Source organism: Nansenia antarctica (assembly GCF_963989245.1).
Source record: "Nansenia antarctica genome assembly, chromosome: 1".
Classification (NCBI taxonomy): domain Eukaryota; kingdom Metazoa; phylum Chordata; class Actinopteri; order Argentiniformes; family Microstomatidae; genus Nansenia; species Nansenia antarctica.
Window position 1 is genome coordinate 59289054 of NC_137674.1, and position 20336 is coordinate 59309389.

Genomic DNA, 20336 nt, shown 5'->3' on the forward strand with positions numbered 1-20336 from the left:
GACTTTGGTGGAAACTGCCTACAGGGAGACCCACACCTCAAATGTACACACGTACACACACACACACACACACACACACACACACACACACACACACACACACACACACACACACACGCAGTACAGGGGAACATGCAAATACACAAAACCCGCACAAACAGCATCCACTTCATGTCACAGTTCAGTGTGGCTATATTGTCATTAGTCAGGCTGTGGGATGGGTTTTATCTGTGCCTGGTTGCCCAGCTGAGCCACTGGGTAAAGACAGACAGAGAGACAGCTCTCCAGGCTCACCAAAAAAACTGAGTGGATTGGAGATAAGAGTTTGCGGAGGGGATTTGGAGAGTTGGAGAGTTAACATTAGTCAAGTTGTCTTATAGGTTCTCTCAGTGGAGTAGGAGAGTTAGCATTAGCCAAGTTGTCTTATAGGTTCTCTCAGTGGAGAGGGGATGGAGTTGACTTATAACTGAGGGATAGGGAGGGCAAGGGTAGAAGGTAGATGAAGCAGAGGAGATGAAGGCATGGAAGGATGAGTGAGAAGGGATTGAGGGAAAGGAAGATAGGATAAGTAGGGATGGAATGAAGACGGAGAAGGGGGAAAGGGTCGTGGGGTGTAGTGAAAGAGACGGGAGGAAAGGAGGGAGTAGGGAATGGGATGGGAAGGGATTGGATGGAGGCTTGGGATGGAGATTTGGATGATGTGTTCTACAGGTCTCACCTCAGGTTCTCCGAGCTGAACTCTGACTCTAGGAACCTGAGGAACTGGTCTCGACCCGCTGGATCCTTAAGAGCCTCTTCTAAAGAGAAGCCCCACTTCCTGACCCGCTGCTGACTGGGGTCCTTACTGAGAGAGAGAGAGAGAGAGAGAGAGAGAGAGAGAGAGAGAGAGAGAGAGAGAGAGAGAGAGAGAGAGAGAGAGGGCAAGAGACAGAGAGAGAGAGAGAGAGAGAGCGAGAGAGAGAGAGAGAGGGCAAGAGACAGAGAGAGAGAGAGAGAGCGCAAGACCAATAAGAGAGTGGAAGTGGGGGGGGGGGGGGGGGTAGTTAGTGAACAAATGAAAGATAATGAACGATTGAATGGACTTAAGTCCCACATTGCTAGTCCATAAATGACCTTGTTTATTTCAAGCTAAAGACACCATCAAAGAGACTTGGTTGAGAAATGGCAGAGCATAAACACAGGACACACCCCTCTTTTGTATATCCTTCAGGCAGGAGCTACACCTCCTGGGGTTATGGGGTGTGAAGTCGGTTATGTCGTGTCTATAAATCTAATCTACCCATGCATAGGGTCGTCAACAAAGTACTGCGATAGTACATTTCGTATGACACCCAATCATTATAATCTCTTACCAGGACATTTCCCCCTAACCTGCAATTAATCAATTGAACTGAATTATTAAGCTACATTAGGCACAGTGATTATACGTCTGCGGTGATAAATATCTACATAATTCAAAAGACAAAACAGGAGTTCATATCGTGCTGAGCGATAGCATAGACCACCCCTGAGGTAAATAGGTTGAAATTGGAGGAAGGGTTCTTTGTAACACTTGGAACGTAATCCTGTAATGCATGGACCACTCCATATATTAGCTTATCTCTGTCTAGTCATTAATTATGGAGATGCAGCCATACAGTATATAAATAATAATAATGCTAGATTTTATTTAAAAGCGCCTTTCTCAAACTCAAGGACACTACAGAAAAAAGTAGGATAATAAACAACAAAAAGAAACACAACAAACAAAAAGGCAGCTATGGGGGATAGTGTTAGTCAGGACCCATGCCATGCCGCACGAAGGCGAGTCTGAACAGATGCGTCTTGAGTCTGGTCTTGAATGTGTTGAGAGTATCCGAGCATCGGATGGCTGGAGGAAGGGTGTTCCACAGCTTGGGGGCAGCAACAGAAAAGGCATGGTCGTCAAGTGTGCGTCGCCTAGTGCAGGGTATGACGAAGAGATCAGCATCGGAGGATCGGAGACCACAGGGGGTGTAGGGTTAGAGTAGGTCAGTTAGGTTGGCAGGAGCCAGGCCATGGAGTGCCTTAAAGGTGAGGAGGAGGATTTTGAAGGAGATTCTATGTTTGAAATAGATGCAGCCATAGTGGAGACTACGAAGATGCAGTAATAGGTGTTCGGGGAGGACCCTGGGTCCAGCTGCTGTGGTCCTCACCCGGCTTCCAGGTCCCAGAAGGAGCAGTCGTCGCCGACCCAGGGGTTGGAAGGTTCTGGTACTGCCACGAACGGGTCGTACTCCATGTATTGTTCTGTGTAACTCATCAGACTGACACACAAAGGAGACAGGAGAAGAGTTAAGATTTATTGAGGGATTGAGTAGTCAACCCACAATGATGGCTGTAAGCAATATGACAAAAAAAACACAAAACAACAGAGCGAGTTTCTGTATTGCTCATGCCCATCCAAACACAATTGCGAACCTACCACTAGATTCCTCAAATTCCATGTACTCCGACCATGAACCCAGAGAAGAACCCCCCCCCCCCCCCCCCGACACACACACACACACACACATGCTGGCAGAAGGTCACACTAACAAAACAACTTGGCGTGCTGCCCTCGTCCCTCAAGTCCTGCCCCTCCATGCCCTTGTCTGAGTCCCTAATCAACTGTCTATTGAGAGGTTAGAAGGTCACGCACACGCACATGCACACGCACATGCACACACACCCACACACCCACACCCACACACACACATCCACACACACATCCACACACACACACACACACACACACACACACCCACCCACACACACACACACACACACACACACACACACACACCCATGGCTTCAACAAGTATATGTAGAGTATATTATTAAGTGGAGGGTTGGACCAGACACACTGACAGAGCACTGGAACTGGATGTGTTCTGAGCTCAGGTCAGAGGTCAGGTCTGGGGAGAGGGAGAGTGTGGCTGTGAGCTGACTTCAGATCAGTTGAGCCATCAGTGTCGAGGCAGTGAGCAGAGAGAGGGAGGAGAGGAATCATTCCATCCTGTGGAGGTCAAAGAGTTTTTGGGTCCACTTGTTTTACAGCTGAGACGGTCAAACGTTGCTCCTACCTGTCTGCAACTTTGGACATTTTCATACAGTGTCGATCCAGCTGTGTGTTTAGAAACACAATCTAGAATGGAAGGAGAGGAAACAAAGTCATAATACTCACAGGCTAGGAAATGCAAAAACTCAAACCCATAGTTCTTGTGGACGATCCTAAATGGGACCTAATGAAACTCACTGTCATTATAATGCAAAAACAACCTAGTCACATAAGGAAAGACGACACAACGCCTACCTCTTTCTCCACATCCTCTTTGGTGCCTTTCCTGGAGCGCTGTGAAGTGGTGTGTACAGGGCTCTGTGACTGTGCCTCCTCCGACAATCCATACACAGACTAGTGGGGGGTGGAAATGATCAAAGAGAAAGAGAGGGAGGTGAGGGATGGAAGGAGGGAGGGAGGGAGGGAGAGAAAGAAGGGAAGGTTACCATCTTATCCGTTTACGTCAGCATCTCTTCTTTCAAACTGAGATGAATGTATTTTGATATTCAGTCAAAGCTCATCCATTATGTGTAAAGCGAATACAAATTGAACGCTGCCCACTGATTTAACGCTTCTGACATGTTATTTTAAAGAGAGCGTGGCTGAACCCGATACCTTCTTAACCCTCTGAGGGTTCTTCATCCGTCTGCATTTCCTGATGTCCATCTCTGTGGTGTTGACACAGCCAGGCTAGAGTGAGAGAGATAGGGATCAGAGTTGGGTTCAAGGAGAGGAAAATAACTCAATTCGTCCCGTTCTAGGGGCGTGTTTCCTCATCCATCCTATCCCATAAGCCTTCACTCCCATAGTGGTTTGGTTACTGCATCACCGACCTTGTAGCAAAATAGAAGAAACCCCTACAAAGTTGAGGTATACCTCACATAATTAAGCGCACGCACACACACACACACACACACACACACACACGTTTGTGACTGTACAGCAACCATCGTACAAATGTGGGTTAACAGATACAATAGCATTACTGTAAAACAGTATCTACTCTAAGGGTACAAAAAGCAACGCCGTCTCCATATTGAGCGGCTACCGATAATAGCAGATATAGAGCAATACCTTGCTAACTGTTTAGCCTTTCTCTTGGAGATGTGGGCCATCTGAAGGCCCCTAACCACCAACTTGTGAACATGACCCAGGCTGCCTAAAAGATGACATTTGTAGCCTAGTTGTGAGATGTTCAGCTTGAGCTGCTGATATTTCAGCAACTTGGTTAAAAAGGCTTAGGTGGCGTAGGGCGCTTAATAATAATAATAATTCATTATATTTATATGCTGCCGAGGCTCAAAGACGCTGGGTGGCGTAGCGGGTTAAGCGTCGACCATGTAACCGCAGGGTCCCCGGTTCGATTCCGGCCGGGGACATATCCTGCATGTCCTCTCTCTCACACCCATCCTTCCTATCATAATCTATACTGTACTGTCAATAAAAATGAAAAATATGAGTGGGACTGCCCCACTCAGAAAAAATCACTTAAAAAAAAGGCTTCCTCCAGGCTGTGGTCGAAGGTACTCCTCCACCTCGGCTGGCCGACTGGCCCCACCTCCTCTACACAGCAGTCGGGCTGCCCGATCACGTCTCTTCACAACACTGGCTCCCCGCTGGTGGAATGAGCTCCCCACGGCTGTCAGAACGGCAGAGTCACTACCCATCTTCCGTCGTAGACTGAAGACCCATCTCTTCAGGTTACATCTTAACTGCTCCTCCTGAGAAATCTTCCGACCCTCACCACTACGTCTCCTAAAGACACCCGCTTTCCCCTCTACTGTGTCCCTAAGAACTTCTATTGCCCCCCTTGTACTGTTTCTCAGTTTCTCCAGTAAAAAAAAAACAAAAAAAAAACAAAGTTTTAGTAGAAGGCGATAGGGAGAAGGTTTTTCCTTCTATCAGTGGCCCCGGGCCCGAGCTAGATTACTCTTCCTGCAACGAATGATGGATTGCTGATTCACATGCTTAGTATTCAAATGTATTGATTGTAAGTCGCTTTGGAATAAGGCGTCTGCTAAATGCCAAAAATGTAAATGTAAATGTACAGCCAACCTCTAGAATTAACACCTCTCTACTACTCTCATTAACCAGCACAACGTCAGGGGTGTTGGCTGAGATGTTACGGAACACCTCTGAATCATTATCACACAGGCCAAACATGCTGGGCTTAACAGTACAGTGCTTGTACAGTGATGCAGAGGACCCAAAGGTAGAGCCGATATCTTTCGATATCAAGTCCACAATTCTGTCGTGCCTACATATGTAAAGCCCTTTGTAAGAATGGCAACCATTTAGGATGTGCGACATGGTTTTGGTGATCTGCACATGGCCATGGTGTATACAGTTAGTGCTATGACTGTGAGGAAGCCAGATGGAAAGATTCAGCTTAGTTGGTAAAACCTGCAGTCTAGCTTTTAGAGTGAAGATGATAATACTCTCATCGAGTACACTCTTAAACACTGCGTGTGAGACGGAGTGATCAGCAGCAGTGAGACAGGCAAGCTTCCCTTGTAGTTTCAGCTCAGTCCAGTGTTGACGTTGACGTTGCTGCTGCGCCGACATGTGATGACCACGGGCATTGGTAGGTAGGAGTTCATGCTCTGTTCCACAGATGTTGATGGTTGCCCTCACAGATATGTTAGGGTCAGAGATGATCTCATCAGAGACATACACAGTCTCTGAGTTTGGCCCCACCCACTCCAGGGCCACGTTGGACCAACCCCCGCACCAGGGGGACCTTGCGACTCTGCAGGTCCAGGAACAGAGAGGCTCTGGCCTGCTCTCTGACGTGCTGGTTGCATGTTGAGAAGATGGCTGAGCCTTGTGGCAATGTAAGTCCATTCAAAGTTGGCAACACCCAGCCCACCCTCCTGCTTGGTGTGAAATAAGATATCCCGTGTGGTATGGGTGTTTAGTTCAGTCCATTGTCTCACCATGCGTTCGGTCTTATTATTAATTTCACAAAGAAACTTGCGAGGAATATGTACATTGGGGAACAAGTGCTGAACCTTAACCAGTGCTATCTGTCTGACTGCTTCTAGTTTCATGATGAGTGGCAGGGGTGATGCATTAATTAAATCTAAACTGGTGGAATAATCAGAGATAATTTCATCGACTTGCTGTTTCCATTCACCTGCCGCATTAAATGTATGTCCCAGATAAGTATATGTCTCATGACGTGAATAGACTCTCAGTGGCTTGTTATTGACTGTAAATATGGGAATGGTGTCTGATTTAGCCTGATACCAGCGGTGGGAAGTAGTGAAATGTCTCTCCAGGTTGATGGGTTGTCTGGGATATTGTCCTTTAAGTATACGCCGTCCATGCCACTTGATTTATGGTTGGGTAGAGCGCGCAGCACAGTCTCTACCTCAGTCTGCATAAAATGTGCGGTGTCAGGGAGACAAGCTGGCTCCGTGTGGGGTGCATCATTGTGCCATGGAGGTGGTGGGAGGGGTTAATCAATAGACGTCTCCCCCTGGCACTTTTGCTGATAATAAAACTGCACTTGTTCACAGAGGTGGGTTGGGATATTCACTATTGTTCAAAACAATCTGGATGGCTTTAGATTGTTTGCATTGCCAGAGGTAGGACAGCTGACACACACACACACACACACACACACACACACACACACACATACACACGCACCACAGGTCTATGAACGTCCCAGAAGGCCCTCTCCTGGCTGTCAAGGATCTTCCGCTCTGTCTTATCCTTTTTTCTGTCGATCCTGGAGAAGAGAGAGCAAGAGGAAGAGAGAAAGAGTGATAGAGTTGGAGAGGGAGGGGAATACATATAGCCTAAGGCTGTTTATACTGTAGAAGAAAAAGCTTCACACAAATTCAATACAAAGTAAAACATTGGCGCACACACACACACACACACACACACACACACACACACACACACACACCGCACACACAAAAGGGTGTAAAGGAAATCAAAGTTACAGCCTGTCTCAGAGCACAGCAAATACATTTTCATTGGTGCCACGTTCCTCTTATGTAACTGACATTTTACAGCTCCTCACTGTTCAGTGTCATGCAGTTGCCCTGCTCCCCTCTCAAGCGAGTGTGATTTCTCTTTTGTTTTGTCCCTAATTAAACCGTCTATAATTGATGGTGTTAAATCTGAGCACAAAATATAGGATAGTCATTACAGGTTTTCATACCCAATCCAATTAAGAAGGCTGAATAGAGCTGCATAGAGTATGCCTGGTTGCAATTAAATTAGCCAAATAAATCAAGGTGCGGAAGATAATACAGATATACTGTTGCTAAACAATTAAGGCAATCAATCAATGGTAGGATTACTCATACCCTATCCAGGGCAGGTTTCAGCATAGAGCACAACACCTCAGAGGTCAAAGATCAAAGGGTGCCCACACATAGATTACGACTAATCCTAGACTAAAATGCATCCTCAGTGGAGATTCTCTGTAGAAATGTGTATTTAGACCAGGACACACCAGAACACACACCAAGCCTATTCAGCACCATGGACAGCACCAGAAGTCAAGCCCTGCCAGTTGGATTTCAGCACCATGGACAGCACCAGAAGTCAAGCCCTGCCAGGTGGATTTCAGCATCATGGACAGCGAGTGACCCTCCCCCCCCCCCCCCCCCCCCCCCAACACACACACACACTACATTTCCGGCCATGTTCTGTTGGTGAAGTGTGATGTCCATGTTTACTTTCGTTCCTGTTGACCATACTCACTTGACCTGAGCCTCGGCCTGCATGAAGATGAACTCCCACTTCCTGGCAAAGGCCCTCTGCAGTCTGGCTAAATTCTCCTGTTAAAGAGAAGAGAGAGAGAGAGAGAGAGAGAGAGATAGATTTACATTTCACAGACAGAGAGAGAGAGAGGGGGGAGGGGAGACAGAGAAGGAGAGTGAAGGATAGATCGAGAAGGGAAAGAGAACTATAGCTCAAAGTAACTATACCTCAATACCAATCACTACTTTTATCAAATTATGACTGAAACCTGCATCTGAGATAAACTGGGCTGGTAGTTTATCTTCAATGGCTAGCTTTTAAAATAGAAAACCATTTTAAAACATATTTGTGTGGAGTCTATCCTGTGGCAGATCCTGTGACAGATTTGTGGCCCTATTGGTTGCTACTCATCAGAAGAACACTCTAGTACCCAGAAGACCACTCTAGTACCCAGAAGGCCACTCTAGTACCCAGAAGACCACTCTAGTACCCAGAAGAACACTCTAGTACCCAGAAGACCACTCTAGTACCCAGAACACTCTAGTACCCAGAAGAACACTCTAGTACCCAGAAGAACACTCTAGTACCCAGAAGACCACTCTAGTACCCAGAAGAACACTCTAGTACCCAGAAGACCACTCTAGTACCCAGGAGAACACTCTAGTACCCAAAACAACACTCACCGCTTCATAATCAGCCAGCTCCAGCCTGGTCTTGTTCTGCATGGTCCGCTTGCACAGATAGATAGCTGAGAGAGAGAGAGAGAGAGAGAGAGAGAGAGAGAGAGAGAGAGAGAGAGAGAGAGAGAGAGAGAGAGAGAGAGAGAGAAGAGAGAGAGAGAGAGAGAGATAGGGATAGGCCTTCGGTCTCATAAGTTTGTGTGCAACAAATCCCCATACCCTTGACTGATCTGTGAATGGTCCAGAGGCAGGAAGTGTAGAAGTGTAGCAGCCATAACTAATCCCCTGTCTAATGTTCCAGTGGAGTGATGGGGACACATCAGGCAGCAGGAAACACAGCAGGAGCTGATCTGGCTGTTTGGTTTGTTTTAGCCAATAACGTATGGACAGCACTCAAATCGATGAGCTTTAAAACGCATTCGAAATATGATTTAAAGCTTAGCAGTTGGAGTGCTGTCCATACTTTATTGACTAGGATATTCTATGAGGATATGTCACCTAAACAGTACATTTAGACTAAGACGTGAGTGAGTAATGTCGTTTCAATAATTCATATTTGTTTTAGCTTATCTTTATCGTTTCTGCCTGCTGCAATAACACTGTGCCACTCCTCCATCCAGCTTGATCTGGGTTGATCTGAGTCAGGCTGGAGGATGTTAAATCTTACCTACTGTATTCCAACCTATTTTAGAATATATTTATTTTGATTACAAAGCTCCATTTGTAGTTTTTACAATACATGGTAATATGTAAATGTGTTCAGACATGCTGCTCTTACCATAATCTGTGTTCTCTGGCTCCCAGCAGTTAGAGGGCCAGAAATATGGAGCCTGAAGAAGGATGGAGGATAGGGATGGAGGTTAATTCAGAGAGAATAGAGGGATGAATATGGTGAGGAATGGAGAAGAGGGTTAGAGGAGGAGAAAAGTGAGGATGACGAGATGAACAGAGAGGAAGAAAGATAATTAGTGAGTCAGTAAGAGAGGTCTATTTTTACATACTGTAGTACATTTTAAAAGCATCTCTTTTCCAGAAATGCACTCATTTTTCATTCAGGGGTGAAAAACAGTCATTCTCATAAGTAAAGGTGAACAGTCGTTAACCAAAAGAAAGGTAAATGATTAATGGTAAGAGCCACATTTCTCAGTTACCCAGAAGCTTTTGAAGGCAAGTGCTGCTTTTTCTACATCATGTTTCTCTTTGTCTTTCTCTTAAGTAGTTTCTTTCTTTGTAAAAAATGAAATGCTAATGAAATGCTAATATCCCTCTCCTACTCCCCCTTTAAGACGAAGCATCAAGGTCAAACATGGGCACTGTTGTCTCCATCAATTAAATTGCTCTTCCGTCTTCATGCAGAGATGCGCTCTAAGAAGTCGAACATGACGGGAGAAGATTCTACACATAGATCATTATAATCACACATTGTGCCCTCTGTATCCAGAGAGAGAATGAAAACACCATTTCCTGTTTTTAATTAACAATTAGAGGATACACGGAGCTGGAATTAATTCCTTCACTGCTTCATTGCTATTGTGGTAATCAGCATAGAGATTGGGAGTGAAATGTCAAATTTCGTTGTTTGGTACCTGTACTATAGCAATGACAATAAAGACCATTCATTCATTCATTCATTCATTCATTCATTCATTCATTCAGTGTGTGGTTTTGTTTTTCGGTGGTGAAGGTCTCGCTGAGTCTCCTGGCACAGGAAGCCCAGCCCAGCCAAGGCCAAACACCGTGGTTTCGGTTTTGATTAATATTTCACAGGATCCCCATTCATTGATAATGGAGTCACAGACCCCTGGGTAAAAACAGACAAACTACATCAATGGACATGGTCCCGAGCCATAAGGTGCGTGATCGGTTTGACTTCCATTCCATTGCTGAGCAGCAAACAATGACAGTAACAGTTACTGACACTCCTTCCTAATGCTTCTCTTTAAATCCAAGAGGTGACCCAGACCTGCTTCTGTGGTAATCTAAGGCACTGGAAGTCTCCTTGTCTGTAACTTTTCATCTCCTTTCCACTCACCATCTGGTTTTCATCTCAGCCACAGTTCCCTTCCACTCTCTGCACCACTGCCTTATATTTCCCTTGGGACAGCGTAGCCTCCCAGGCAACATTGTTGGCCAAACAAGTCCCCTATACCAGTGCTCCTGCTCACCTATTATATTATATTATTATTAGTAGTAGTAGTAGTAGCATTATTACTGTTATTATTATTATTGTTATTATTATTATGACACTATGACACTGTTTGCACTAGTTAGATGCCAAACTATGTTCGGTTGTCTCAGTACTTGTACTCTGTACTCTCAGTACTGTGAAATGACTGAATCTAATGTAATCTAGTAGGGCATCACTGTTCCCACTCTCGGGTTAAACTATTAAACTACTAATACATTTTTATTGGCAAAATTAACTTTTAACATCTACTTGGATTTGATCCATCTGAGACTTAACCAACTCCTAACTAAGAGGAGACCTGAGACATTTAAAAAGAATTCATTTGAAATTATTATTATTATTATTATATTTCATTTAGCTGACGCTTTTATCCAAAGCGACTTACATTGGATTCAAGATTCAACATTCAACATTTTATTGTCATTGAACACAGAGCAAAAGTACTGAGAACGAAATGTAATGTGTGCACATGTTTCCCCCCAGGGAGAACAGAGCTCTGGGCACAGGGTCAGCCATCTTCGGCGCCCCTGTTAAGTGCCTTGCTCAAGGACACAACAGCCGTAGTAGGCACCTTAGATAGGACACATTGCATACACTTTTCAGTATATGGTCCCAGTGGGAACCCACAATCTGTAGACTGTCTCTGCTTGTTTGAACTGTAGAACACTGTTGTCCTTCTACTTGCTGCTAACGCGGTGGCTGCTGTATCTAATGCTAAGCTGTTTGGCAGTGTGAAGCAGTGTGACGGTGGAAAAGCCCTCGACGGCAGGACCTGTGTTCAATCAACGACGGTCATCTCCCTGATTTCATCTGGGAACTGACCTAGACACTGACCTGGACACTGACCTAGACACTGACCTGGGAACTGACCTAAACACTGACCTAGACACTGACCTGGACACTGACCTAGACACTGACCTAGACACTGACCTGACCTAGACACTGACCTGGACACTGACCTAGACACTGACCTAGACACTGAGTTTACTGATAATAACGTTATGGCAATAATGTCAAAGTTCACAGCATCATAACTTGAAGCATAACGCTGTGAACGTGCATCCCGCTCGAGGGGGGCGTGGACGCGTCAACATCTGCCTGGGTTAGAAAGTTGTGTTTAAATAATAATAATAAGAAGAAGAATACATTAGACGTATATAGCGCTTTTCTAGACACTCAAAGTCGCTTTACAAACATACATAAAGCAGTCTAAAGCGGTCTAAAGCAGTCTAAAGCGGTCTAAAGCGGTCTAAAGCAGTCTAAAGCGGTCTAAAGCAGTCTAAAGCAGTCTAAAGCGGTCTAAAGCGGTCTAAAGCAGTCTAAAGCGGTCTAAAGCAGTCTAAAGCAGTCTAAAGCGGTCTAAAGCAGTCTAAAGCGGTCTAAAGCAGTCTAAAGCAGTCTAAAGCGGTCTAAAGCAGTCTAAAGCAGTCTAAAGCGGTCTAAAGCAGTCTAAAGCGGTCTAAAGCAGTCTAAAGCAGTCTAAAGTGGTCTAAAGCAGTCTAAAGCGGTCTAAAGCAGTCTAAAGTGGTCTAAAGCAGTCTAAAGCGATTTAAAGCAGTCTAAAGCAGTCTAAAGCAGTCTAAAGTGGTCTAAAGCAGTCTTAAGCGGTCTAAAGCAGTCTAAAGTGGTCTAAAGCAGTCTAAAGCAGTCTAAAGCAGTCTAAAGTGGTCTAAAGCAGTCTAAAGCGGTCTAAAGCAGTCTAAAGCGGTCTAAAGCAGTCTAAAGTGGTCTAAAGCAGTCTAAAGCGGTCTAAAGCGGTCTAAAGCAGTCTAAAGTGGTCTAAAGCAGTCTAAAGCGATTTAAAGCAGTCTAAAGCAGTCTAAAGCAGTCTAAAGTGGTCTAAAGCAGTCTAAAGCGGTCTAAAGCAGTCTAAAGCAGTCTAAAGTGGTCTAAAGCGATCTAAAGCGGTCTAAAGCAGTCTAAAGTGGTCTAAAGCAGTCTAAAGCGGTCTAAAGCAGTCTAAAGTGGTCTAAAGCAGTCTAAAGCGGTCTAAAGCAGTCTAAAGCAGTCTAAAGCGGTCTAAAGCGGTCTAAAGCAGTCTAAAGTGGTCTAAAGCAGTCTAAAGCGGTCTAAAGCAGTCTAAAGCAGTCTAAAGTGGTCTAAAGCAGTCTAAAGCGGTCTAAAGTGGTCTAAAGCAGTCTAAAGCAGTCTAAAGCGATTTAAAGCAGTCTAAAGTGGTCTAAAGCAGTCTAAAGCGATTTAAAGCAGTCTAAAGCATTCTAAAGCAGTCTAAAGCAGTCTAAAGCGGTCTAAAGCAGTCTAAAGTGGTCTAAAGCAGTCTAAAGTGGTCTAAAGCAGTCTAAAGCAGTCTAAAGCGGTCTAAAGCAGTCTAAAGTGGTCTAAAGCAGTCTAAAGCGGTCTAAAGCGGTCTAAAGCGGTCTAAAGCAGTCTAAAGCAGTCTAAAGCGGTCTAAAGCAGTCTAAAGCGGTCTCGGTCTAAAGCAGTCTAAAGCGGTCTAAAGCGGTCTAAAGCAGTCTAAAGCGGTTTAACGTAGCAGTCTAAAGCAATCTAAAGCAGTCTAAAAGTGGTCTAAAGCAGTCTAAAGCGGTCTAAAGCGGTCTAAAGCGGTCTAAAGCAGTCTAAAGCGGTCTAAAGCAGTCTAAAGCAGTCTAAAGCGGTCTAAAGCAGTCTAAAGCAGCCTAAAGCGGTCTAAAGCAGTCTAAAGCGATCTAAAGCAGTCTAAAGCGGTCTAAAGCAGTCTAAAGTGGTCTAAAGCAGTCTAAAGCGGTCTAAAGCAGTCTAAAGTGGTCTAAAGCAGTCTAAAGCGATTTAAAGCAGTCTAAAGCGGTCTAAAGCGGTCTAAAGCAGTCTAAATTGGTCTAAAGCAGTCTAAAGCGGTCTAAAGCGGTCTAAAGCAGTCTAAAGTGGTCTAAAGCAGTCTAAAGCGGTCTAAAGCAGTCTAAAGCAGTCTAAAGCGGTCTAAAGCAGTCTAAAGCAGTCTAAAGCGGTCTAAAGCAGTCTAAAGCGGTCTAAAGCGGTCTAAAGCAGTCTAAAGCGGTCTAAAGCAGTCTAAAGCGATTTAAAGCAGTCTAAAGCAGTCTAAAGCGGTCTAAAGCGGTCTAAAGCAGTCTAAAGCGGTCTAAAGCAGTCTAAAGCGGTCTAAAGCGGTCTAACGTAGCAGTCTAAAGCAATCTAAAGCAGTCTAAAGCGGTCTAAAGCAGTCTAAAGCAGTCTAAAGCAGTCTAAAGCGGTCTAACGTAGCAGTCTAAAGCAGTCTAAAGCAGTCTAAAGCAGTCTAAAGCAGTCTAAAGCGGTCTAAAGCAGTCTAAAGCGATCTAAAGCGATCTAAAGCAGTCTAAAGCGGTCTAAAGCAGTCTAAAGCGGTCTAAAGCGGTCTAAAGCGGTCTAAAGCAGTCTAAAGCGGTCTAAAGCGGTCTAAAGCAGTCTAAAGCAGTCTAAAGTGGTCTAAAGCGGTCTAAAGCGGTCTAAAGCAGTCTAAAGTGGTCTTAAGCAGTCTAAAGCGGTCTAAAGCAGTCTAAAGCGGTCTAAAGCGGTCTAAAGCAGTCTAAAGCGGTCTAAAGCGGTCTAAAGCAGTCTAAAGCAGTCTAAAGCAGTCTAAAGTGGTCTAAAGCAGTCTAAAGCAGTCTAAAGTGGTCTAAAGCAGTCTAAAGCGGTCTAAAGCGGTCTAAAGTGGTCTAAAGCAGTCTAAAGCGGTCTAAAGCGGTCTAAAGCAGTCTAAAGCGGTCTAAAGCAGTCTAAAGCGGTCTAAAGCGGTCTAAAGCAGTCTAAAGCGGTCTAAAGCAGTCTAAAGCGATTTAAAGCAGTCTAAAGCAGTCTAAAGCAGTCTAAAGCGGTCTAAAGCGGTCTAAAGCAGTCTAAAGCGGTCTAAAGCAGTCTAAAGCGGTCTAAAGCGGTCTAACGTAGCAGTCTAAAGCAATCTAAAGCAGTCTAAAGCGGTCTAAAGCAGTCTAAAGCAGTCTAAAGCGGTCTAACGTAGCAGTCTAAAGCAGTCTAAAGCAGTCTAAAGCAGTCTAAAGCAGTCTAAAGCGGTCTAAAGCAGTCTAAAGCGGTCTAAAGCAGTCTAAAGCGGTCTAAAGCGGTCTAACGTAGCAGTCTAAAGCAATCTAAAGCAGTCTAAAGCGGTCTAAAGCGGTCTAACGTAGCAGTCTAAAGCAGTCTAAAGCAGTCTAAAGCGGTCTAAAGCAGTCTAAAGCGGTCTAAAGCGGTCTAAAGCAGTCTAAAGCGGTCTAAAGCGGTCTAAAGCAGTCTAAAGCAGTCTAAAGCGGTCTAAAGCGGTCTAAATTAGTCTAAAGCGGTCTAAAGCAGTCTAAAGCGGTCTAAAGCGGTCTAAAGCAGTCTAAGGCGGTCTAAAGCGGTCTAAAGCAGTCTAAAGCGGTCTAAAGCGGTCTGGAATGGAATGGACTTTATTTGTCATTGCTACAGTACAGGTACCAAACTGTACCTACGTTAAAGCAGTCTAAAGCGGTCTAACGTAGCAGTCTAAAGCAGTCTAAAGCAGTCTAAAGCGGTCTAAAGCAGTCTAAAGCGGTCTAAAGCAGTCTAAAGCAGTCTAAAGCGGTCTAAAGCATTCTAAAGCGGTCTAAAGCAGTCTAAATCGGTCTAACGTAGCAGTCTAAAGCAATCTAAAGCAGTCTAAAGCGGTCTAAAGCGGTCTAAAGCAATCTAAAGCAGTCTAAAGCGGTCTAAAGCAATCTAAAGCAGTCTAAAGCGGTCTAAAGCGGTCTAAAGCAGTCTAAAGCGGTCTAAAGCGGTCTAAAGCGATCTAAAGCAGTCTAAAGCGGTCTAAAGCAGTCTAAAGCAGTCTAAAGCAGTCTTAAGACAGGTACAGTCTAAAGCAATCTAAAGCAGTCTAAAGCGGTCTAAAGCGGTCTAAAGCAGTCTAAAGCGGTCTAAAGCAGTCTAAAGCGGTCTAAAGCAGTCTAAAGCTGTCTAAAGCAGTCTAAAGCGGTCTAAAGCAGTCTAAAGCAGTCTAAAGCAGTCTAAAGCGGTCTAACGTACATGCACGTACTACAAACACACACACACACACACAGACACACACACACGCACACACAGTTCCCAGCCTGCATAGTAAACTCACAATACATTTTCTCTCTCTCTGTCACACAGCCACAGGAGAAGACCATCACAAACCCTCCCTCTTTGCTATTCTCGCTCACACACACACACAGACACAGACACAGACACACAGACACAGACACAGACACAGACACACAGACACAGACACAGGCACACACACACACAGACAGACACACAGTCACTTTCTCTCACTCACACACTGACAGCCAGTCTGCAGTAGGCTACCATAGCCAACTACTGATCCAACAAACAGAAAAGTAAACCAGATACAAAACAGGTAATTCCCTAGTTTGAAAGGAGGAAAAAACAGCGTGGAGAGAGTCTCAACCCTCCGATTCCTGGGACACAACATGCGGGATGACCTGGCCTGGAAGGACAACACAAAAGGCACCATCAAGAGGGCACAACAGCGGCTATACACCCTGAGATGCCTCAGGAAAGAACACAACAAGCAGGAGATACTGGTGGCCTTCTACCACGGCGCAGTGGAGAGCATCCTCACCTTCGGCATCTCCAACTGGTTCCACAGCTGCACAACAGCGGAGAGAAACGCGCTACAGAGAGTCGTGAGAACAGCACAGAAGATCACCGGCGCCCCCCTCCCCTCTCTGGAGGAGCTGTACAACACACGCTGTCTCAGGAGGGCCTCCAAGATCTCCAGGGACCCGACCCACTCTGGGCACGTACACTTTGTCAAGCTGCCCTCGAACAGGAGGTACAGGACCCCGGCCGCTAAGACAAACAGACTGAAGGACTGCTTCTACCACAGGGCCGTCAAGGCCCTGAACACAGAAAAGGCCTAAGTTCTGGGCCCAGGACAGTCCGGACGGATTGTATGGCAGCTAGTGCCGAGGCACAAACATGTACATTTTCAAGCCTGCTAACTGTGACACTTTAAAATAATGTGAAAAAATACTCTTGTGCAATATGACAACCCTAGTTGACTATCTGTGCAGTATAGTACAGTGGATTGTGTACATAGCCTTTATTGATGTAAACCAGCTCCTTACCTTCTTGTGATTTTATGCTTTTATGCTTTTTCTAAAAAAAATAAAATAAATCCCTTTCCTAACACCAGGGGAGCCACCCCTCCTAAATGTCGTTGTTTGGTACCTGTACTGTAGCAATGACAAATAAAGTCCATTCCATTCCATTCCATTCCATTCCAAATAAATGCATTTCTCTACCTTAGTGGGAGACCTGGCACTGGGAGGAGGCAGCTAGTTTCTAGTAGTCAGGGCTGTAGGAGCTGGTTGCAAGGTGTCATCAGCCACTGTGGATCTGTCATCGAAAAGGCAATCTGCAGCCTCGAGAAACTTTTTTCACAATTTCGCCGTCTTTGAATGACTTCTTGTGTTTAACAAGAACGTGACTGACGCGATAAGAAGCTATCGTTGCAGCCGTACGTTTTCGCTCTTTTGCCACATTTCCCTTCTTCGAAATAGCCATCATAGAAACAGCCATCATAGAAACAGCCATCGTAGATTTGCTGATCAGACAGACGCATTTCCAATATCACATCGTGTAAAAAAAGTCCTCCTCCCATTCTGGATGGAAGTTATACGTTATTGGTTTCTTACTTGGTCCAGCTTCCCCACTCATTTGTATAGCCTTTATTTAGTATTATAGTAAATAGTAGAAATTGGAAGGCTAACTAGGTAATTAGTCTCGCCGGTATTTTGTATTTTGTAGTTGGTGCTGTTGACTGCGCATGCGTGGTGAACCGCGTGTTAGGTGTAGGTGAAAAGATCAGATCTCAGACTGGCTTACCTGTACGTCAATCAAGTGGCAAAAGCCATAGTGAGGATGGATGATAGGCGAATTTTTTTTTTTTTTGATTATTTTTTTGGGGGGTTTTGTTCAATGCCATGATGCGATCTACCCATACTACCTTTGCGATCGACGTATTGGGCACCCCTGATCTAAGCGTTGTTAGCGTCATGCTCTACCGTCTGACCCACAGATGGTCCACGACTCACCTGGAAGCGGTAGAAGGTCCCATCGTCTCTGAGAGACAGGACGTGATCAGAGATAGGGAAGAAGTAGCCCTGAGCGGCGATGAGGCTGCCCACGTGCATGGCCTCAGCTACAAGAGGAACACAGGAGCCGTGAACAGGGAGGGCACCACCAAGAGACTACCTACATCAGGGGAGGCTGATGGAGGAATACATCGGAGGACGGCCTCATTGTGATGGACACGTTTGATATCGTTCCATGCATTACAATGAGCCCATCCTCTGATGTATGCCTCCACTGACCTATATGTTATACATGCTTTATTAAGAGTTAATAATGGATCCATTACACATTTATTACACAGGCTTTTTTTTTTTAAGTGTGAAACTATGAAAAAATTCATACAAAGCCATACAAATGTGAATAAATATGTCTCAGCACAGACCTGGGTCCTCAATGAGCAGGTTCTTTATCATCCACTGTACTATATCTGTTCCTGGAAGACACGAGAAGAACACAGAACAGAAATAATTAGAATGTGCGACAGCAGCTGGTGAAACCGGGAACAAGTCGGCAACCGACGGACCATTCTGACTTTTATTCTGAAAAATGTAAATAAATGCAATGGATTCGGTGAGTAATCCCCACTACTACCTAGTAAGTGTAGAGTAGGGATTACTCACCGAATCCATTGCATTGCAATGTTTTGGCTTGACTAGCGAGTGTGTCATTGATTATTAACAACGTTGACATTTGTGACACGGTCTGGTCAATTGGTCTGCAAGTCGCCATCCGATTTAATGTTTAACTTTTCACATTTTGATTGGTGGGCGACTTGTTCACGGTTTCACCAGCTGCTGTCTCATATGACCGTAATAGAAGAGAAGCGCAATAGTGTGTGGCAGTGGAGGCTGCTGGATGGAGGCATAGGCAGGACGGGCTAATATGGTAATGGTGCAACGTAACGAGGAAAGGCATTAAACACATATCGACACACGTGTTTGATACCATTCCTCATGCCGTTCCATCTGGGACGATGAGACCGTTTCTCCATCCACCAGCCTCCACGGATGTGCGTTCGCTTTCATTCGCTTTGGGAGCACCAGACCCCAGACCAGATACAATATGACCAGATACAATATGTTTTCGTGGTACTGATTATTCAATATGAAACTTTCCTGTCTCTGGTGTAATAAAGTGCAATATAAGGAAGGAAGAGGATAGGCAGAGAGAGAGAGAGACAGAGAACAGAGAGGCAGAGTACAGAGGGAGAGAGACAGAGAGAGAGAGATACAGAGAAAGAGAGACAGAGAACAGAGGGAGAGAGACAAGAGAGAGAGAGATACAGAGAAAGAGAGACAGAGAACAGAGGGAGAGAGACAGAGAAAGAGAGGCAGACAAGAGAAAGAGAGAGACACACACACACCCACACCCACACACACAGACACAGAGAGAGAACTAGCGAGAGACACAGAGAGAGAACTAGCGAGAGACACAGAGAGAGAGACAGAGATGCAGCGCGCTATCCTGTAGTCTCTAAGTCTCCAGAAGCACTGGTTAATTCCCTGTCATTTATTCGTTTTTCCGGCCCTGCGCTCCAGGCTCCAGGCTGCTGCTGCTGCTGCTGTAGTAATTGTGTTTATCGATACGCTCTGCTTATAGCACATTGAGGTGATTCATTCTCTATGAGGGGGGGAGATGAATAATAAGAGCCACTGACAGGCACCATCATTTACGAGGCTGTCGTGGTGGTGGTAGAGGTGGTGGTGGAGGAAGAGGAGGTGACGGCCCTGGGCCTCAATGCAACACAGAGCGGAGCTAAAGTGATTTAGGTGCGTCGTGGAGGGGACCACAGGGGCAGGGCGGTAGTGATCCATCAGGAGCTGCTGGCACAGTTTTGGCCTCTACCTCAAGTCGTCTGCCAACCCCCCCCCCCCGTCCCCCGTCCCCCTCCCCCGGGGTGACAATGGTGGAAATGTCTCTGTCATGTTTTTCACTCTGTCTTTTCTCCTCCTCTCCCTCCCTTACCCCCCTCTCTCTCCTACTCTGTCTGTCTCTTTCTCTCGTTCTGCCCTGCGGGGAGCTCTTGTTTTGGAAATGTCTGTACCACTTTTCTTCCTTCTTCTGCTCTTTTCCATTGCGGTGCATTCTGTTGGAATACCTGTATTTGTTTATATCTGTTTCTTTTAGTGTGTGTCATTGTGTTTAGAATAGGTCTGCCTGCCGGTCTGTGTCCATCAGATTATCAATCTGTCTGTCTGTGACTGTCTGTATGTCTACAATCTGTCTGCCTGTATCTGTCTACCTACAAAATCTCTCTCTCTCTCTCTCTCTCTCTCTCTCTCTCTCTCTCTCTCTCTCTCTCTCTCTCTCTCTCTCTCTCTCTCTCTCTCTCTCTTTCCATAGGCATGTCCTCTCACCTGTGACCACACTGGGGATCTTGGACATGAAACTCTTGACGGTTCTGATTGGCACGCCCTCCGTCTCGTCCTGGATACGAGTGACAATGTCTTCAATCTGCAGACAGAGGAGATGTCACAACACGTTTAAAACTCTCTGAACAATCGACATTTTCTACTTTCAATTGAGATAACTGTTCACCTTTTTGGGGATTCTCTGTAGAATGACGGATTATACTATCAGATGATTATATTGATCATTGTCACTTATTGTGAGCTCCAACTGAGTC

The 20336-nt window shown here is 45.3% G+C and overlaps 1 protein-coding gene across 7 annotated transcripts in view; it reads right to left on the reverse strand.

Annotated features, from left to right (window-relative positions):
- Window positions 1-20336, reverse strand: part of rgs6 (regulator of G protein signaling 6) — a gene marked incomplete at both ends in the record, with an annotated part of 80610 nt that overhangs the window by 3858 nt on the left and 56416 nt on the right. For 4 of the 7 annotated variants that reach the window (XM_080544209.1, XM_080544208.1, XM_080544207.1 and 1 more), the window contains 12 exons: window positions 719-844; window positions 2175-2285; window positions 3084-3145; window positions 3314-3412; window positions 3674-3748; window positions 6713-6794; window positions 7784-7860; window positions 8467-8531; window positions 9242-9293; window positions 17671-17777; window positions 18093-18143; window positions 20068-20164. In XM_080544209.1, coding sequence (XP_080400335.1) covers window positions 719-844; window positions 2175-2285; window positions 3084-3145; window positions 3314-3412; window positions 3674-3748; window positions 6713-6794; window positions 7784-7860; window positions 8467-8531; window positions 9242-9293; window positions 17671-17777; window positions 18093-18143; window positions 20068-20164 — 1004 coding nt within the window. The remainder of the gene's footprint in view (window positions 1-718; window positions 845-2174; window positions 2286-3083; window positions 3146-3313; window positions 3413-3673; window positions 3749-6712; window positions 6795-7783; window positions 7861-8466; window positions 8532-9241; window positions 9294-17670; window positions 17778-18092; window positions 18144-20067; window positions 20165-20336) is intronic. The other 3 variants (XM_080544211.1, XM_080544210.1, XM_080544212.1) reach the window with 2 other exon arrangements.